Source organism: Pelodiscus sinensis, chromosome 30 (genome assembly GCF_052426305.1).
Source record: "Pelodiscus sinensis isolate ZL-2025 chromosome 30, ASM5242630v1, whole genome shotgun sequence".
Classification (NCBI taxonomy): domain Eukaryota; kingdom Metazoa; phylum Chordata; order Testudines; family Trionychidae; genus Pelodiscus; species Pelodiscus sinensis.
The window spans coordinates 3,065,885-3,070,394 of record NC_143081.1 but is presented as its reverse complement, the minus strand read 5'-3'; the positions used below and the strand labels follow the sequence as shown (position 1 = coordinate 3,070,394).

Here is a 4,510-nt window from a genome sequence, read left to right as displayed (position 1 = left end):
CAAGTTGCTTTTCTCCCCTGAGTGACCTTTGTGCCTGTCCCAGCCCAATGGGAAACCTCCCCTCTCGAGGGGTGCAGGTCCCACCCACACCCCCAGATCCTCACTGTACATGACATCACTAAACCCAGGCATCTTGGCTCCCAGCCAAGAGCATTAACCACCACCCTGGCCTCTCTGTAAACTCCGTCCCCTCTTGGCCTGGGCAGGTCCAGCCGCTGCTCTGGTGGGCGAAGCTGATGCATCAATACCTGAATATTTTGCAACTTGACTTTATTACTGGCTGGCTGTGGGGCTGGCAACAGAGCAGGGGGAGCCGAGCGAAATGCAGAGAAGCAGGGGACTGGGGCAGGAGAGGATCAGGGCTGATGTTTGATTGGCAGCAGGTCAGCACAGATGTCCCAGAGTTCTCTCGCGCTGGACTGGTTGTATCAGGGTGTGTTTGGAGTGAGCGGTGGATGCTCCAGGGCCCAGCATGGAGGGAAGGCCCAGAGAGGGCAGGGCCGGGGGCAGTTCCAGCAGGGACGTGCAGGTGGCCATTACGGGGAGGATCTCACACAATCGGTCACTCGCCCGGCTCACACTTGGGAAAGCAGCAACCCATCGGGTCCACCCCAGGGTTTGGCTCCTCACGAACATGCTCCAGCCGCTCCTTGGCCTAGGGGCAGAACCCGGACCTGAACCTGGATCTTAAGTGTCCTGATGGGTTGGTCACAACCAGAGCAGAAGAGTGGTGGGGGGAGGGGACTGCAGCTTGCAAGGGGGAGGAAACTGAGGCTGGGCTGTGGGGCATTCAGCCCCTCTGCCGAGCAGGCCTGACACCTGGCCCTCTCCAGGGCACAGGAGCGAGGCAGAGCCGGGCTGTGCAGTGACCCCTGGGGGGGCTCAGGCCTGCAGCAGACCCATTTCCTTGTGGATCCAACCGATGAAAGCAGAGACTCTAGTGTACGTGCCAGGGATTTTCCCAGGGCGTGACCCACGGGAAGCGATGCCCTGGGCTTTTCCAACACACACGAGGGGGCCGCCGGAGTCGCCCTGCAGAACAAACCAGAACATGGATGGAAAATGGTCAGTGACACCCCAATGCACCCAGCCCCTTCTTGGCCCAGCACAAACCCAGCCCGCTTGTCTCAGCCCGATCACCCACACACTCCCTTGGAGAGGCAATCCACTGAGAGCTTCAAGCCAGGAGCAGATTTACCGGTACAATATCTTCCCATTTCTGTGGGTGCTCCGCACACAGCATGGTCGCCCGGTCGTAGTAATCATAGACCAAGCACTTGTCATCCTCCACCACCTCCACGTCCACCTCCTGCAGCACGTTGGCAGCAGCAATAGTGCAGCCCCAGCCGGCCACACTTCCCACCATCCCGGGCTTCACGCATTCACCCATCCGAGGCAGGGGGATGATTTTCACGTCTCCATTCAGCTTCGCAGGCTTCTCCAGCTGTCACAGAGGAAGGATGAACATGAATATCAGGGTTACACTAACGGGAAAAGGGATGAACATCACCCCCAGCAAAACCCCCCAAAGACAATTGATCCCAGATTGCATAAAGAACACACTATGGAAGGGGGAAGGTACAGGGGTGATACCTGCAGCAGTGTGAGGTCACTGGGGGTGGGGGATGGGATGGGGTGGTACCTGCAGCAGTGTTAGGTCATTGGGGGTGGGGGATGGGATGAGGGCGGTACCTGCAGCAGTGTGAGGTCACTGGGGGTGGGGGTGGGGGATGGGATGGGGTGGTACCTGCAGCAGTGTGAGGTCACTGGGGTGGGGGATGGGATGGGGGCGGTACCTGCAGCAGTGTGAGGTCACTGGGGGTGGGGGATGGGATGGGGCGGTACCTGCAGCAGTGTGAGGTCACTGGGGATGGGGGATGGGATGGGGCGGTACCTGCAGCAGTGTGAGGTCACTGGGGGTGGGGGATGGGATGGGGGTGGTACCTGCAGCAGTGTGAGGTCACTGGGGGTGGGGGATGGGATGGGGTGGTACCTGCAGCAGTGTGAGGTCACTGGGGGTGGGGGATAGGATGGGGGTGGTACCTGCAGCAGTGTGAGGTCACTGGGGGTGGGGGATAGGATGGGGGTGGTACCTGCAGCAGTGTGAGGTCACTGGGGGTGGGGGATGGGATGGGGCGGTACCTGCAGCAGTGTGAGGTCACTGCGGGTGGGGGATGGGATGGGGGTGGTACCTGCAGCAGTGTGAGGTCACTGGGGTGGGGGATGGGATGGGGCGGTACCTGCAGCAGTGTGAGGTCACTGGGGGTGGGCGATGGGATGGGGCGGTACCTGCAGCAGTGTGAGGTCACTGGGGGTGGGCGATGGGATGGGGGTGGTTCCTGCAGCAGTGTGAGGTCACTGGGGGTGGGGGATGGGAGGGGGGCGGTACCTGTAGCAGTGTGAGGTCACTGGGTCGGGGGATGGGATGGTGCTGTACCTGCAGCAGCATGATGTCATTTTTTACTGTCTTGCTGTTGTACTGCGGGTGGGGGATCTGCCGGCGCACGCGGATGCGTTGTTGACTCGGTTCCTGTTTCGTGATGTTGTGGGCTCCAAGGATGACGGTGATCTCGCTGTGAAGGCCAAGAGCTACGCATGGGTCGTTGGGGGCAAGATGGGACGTGCGTTGGGGGATGAGCACACGAGGTTCCCACCATTGGACAGCGACGTGGGGGGCACAGGGCAGCCTGGGGGTCTCAGGCCGTGATCTCAGACTCAGCCTCTGACATGGAGGAAGATCCGTGGCTCTTGGGGGCCGTGCGAGCTGTGGTCTGGGCTGGGCCTGGGTCTGGCTGGCTCAGGAGGGGGGGGCACCAGGAGTGTTTCTCTTCGGGGGGCAGCAGAAGCACAAAGCCCCTGCCCAGTGGGGTGGGATCCCAACTTGTCTCAGCACCAGTCCCTTGTGCTGCTGCCCTGAGCTTCCCTCCCCGCTGCCCCCATGACCCCTGGGTCTGTCCCCCTGCGTCTCTGTCTCACTCCCTGATGGATCCACACACAGGTACATGCTCAGCCCCCCAGCCCACCACCCTGCAGAGCTGATCTGTGGGTGAGACTCCTCCCTGCCTCATACTGGGCAAGGGGCCAAACCCCACCTAGGCTCCCTGGACACAGCCCCATTGATTATCCTAGCTCTGGGCCTGGGCCGTGTGTTTCAGAAGCCCCTAGAGATTCGCCGATGCCCCCTGAGCAAATCAGACCCATATGCTCTGCTCCCCCAGCCTGACCCTTCCCTGCCCCCCATGCCGGCACCAGAGCTCCTGGCTGTCCACTGCCCGCTTACCCCTCCACCCCCACATCCCAGCCCAGAGGCACTTACTCTCTCTGGCAGTGAGCAGCCGTCAGCACAAAGTTCTCCGACACCAGGAACCCGCCGCAGTGAGTGTAACTGGCTCCACATGGTCGTTCCAGACAGGCCATGTAGGGTCGGGAGTGGGGCTGGGCTTCACACCTGCTATTGATCCCTATTCAGGGGGAGATCAGGTTCATACAAAAGGCCCCATCCCTGCCAGAGCTTCACTGCCTCATCTCGCTCCCCCTTTATCATGATGTTCTCCCTGGGGGATCCCTGGGCCTGGATCTTGGCCCGTGCTCCTCTCTTCCCCACACTGGGCTCCCCCATGGGGCTGAGGATTGGATCTACAGCTGTGATTATACAGGGGGGGAAATGATGTCAAAAGACCCTGGTGTGAGCTAAACATTGTCCTGAATTCGTGGCTTTGGGTGTCCACCTGATGCCACATTGGGCCAGGGGGACTTTATCTCCCGCTCAGTGAGGGCTTCTGTGCCTCTCCTGTGACTCTTGGTATCTGTGCACTTTCCCCTTTCTCCCTGGTAGTCATGGGAACAGGAGTAGCAAGCTGTGTCCCCATGCACAAGGGGGATACCCACCCCCACTCTCCCGAAACGGGGCCCCTCCATTGCACGTTCCCCCACCCCCACCTCCACACCATCCCCTAGCTGGGTCCCAGGAACCAGCCATTATTCCAGCAGAAGCCTCTGACTCTGCGGAGGAGCCGGGATGTGCAGCCAGCCCAGAGAGCACCTGGCTCTGTTCCCCAGGGACCCCGTCCCTGCGTTCTCACCCGCTCCGGTGGCTTTCAGCATCAGTATCTAGGGAAATCAGCAGGCCTTGAGTCTGAGTCCTGGGGGTTTATAGAGCCAGCAGCAAGCTCTCCAGTTGTGGGCCAATCAGAGCTAGCAGGGACCCTCAGAAACCTCAGCATCAGGGTGATGACACCAGGGGCAGAGTTTAGACACAGGAGAGCCTGGTTGGGCAAAGCCCCCCGCCCAGCACCCAGCCCCACCCAATGGGAGCAGAGGTAGCTGTTCTGAAGATTTCTGGTTTCCCTGGGTCTTTCTCTGCTGGGCTCTGCTGCTCTGTCTCTGCTGTCCCTCCTCCCCGGCTCTCCTCCAGACAGTGGGGTGCGTATCCATCAGGATGCTGCCTCCTCGCTGGTCATGTCCAGAGAGTCAGGACAACCGATCAGCAGCACGGCCAGGAAATGTTTAA

General features: G+C 60.7%; 1 protein-coding gene across 1 annotated transcript; it reads right to left on the bottom strand.

The window, feature by feature from the left end:
- Window positions 1–268: 268 nt before the first annotated feature.
- LOC149521003 (mast cell protease 3-like) lies at window positions 269–3,417 on the bottom strand. Its single transcript, XM_089774176.1, has 4 exons — window positions 3,317–3,417; window positions 2,438–2,573; window positions 1,199–1,444; window positions 269–1,032 (listed from the first exon to the last, which is right to left on the bottom strand). The coding sequence occupies exons 1-4, from the start codon at window positions 3,415–3,417 to the stop codon at window positions 883–885; spliced, it is 633 nt and encodes a 210-aa protein (XP_089630302.1). The 3' UTR covers window positions 269–882.
- Window positions 3,418–4,510: the final 1,093 nt, after the last annotated feature.

Coding starts and splice junctions, on each gene's coding strand:
- LOC149521003 (XM_089774176.1), bottom strand. CDS start 3,417: ATGGCCTGTCTGGAACGACCATGTGGAGCCAGTTACACTCACTGCGGC. Junction 2,574..3,316: donor GCTGCTCACTGCCAGAGAGA/GTAAGTGCCTCT, acceptor TGGCCTTCACAG/CGAGATCACCGTCATCCTTG. Junction 1,445..2,437: donor ATGACATCATGCTGCTGCAG/GTACAGCACCAT, acceptor CCTCTGTGACAG/CTGGAGAAGCCTGCGAAGCT.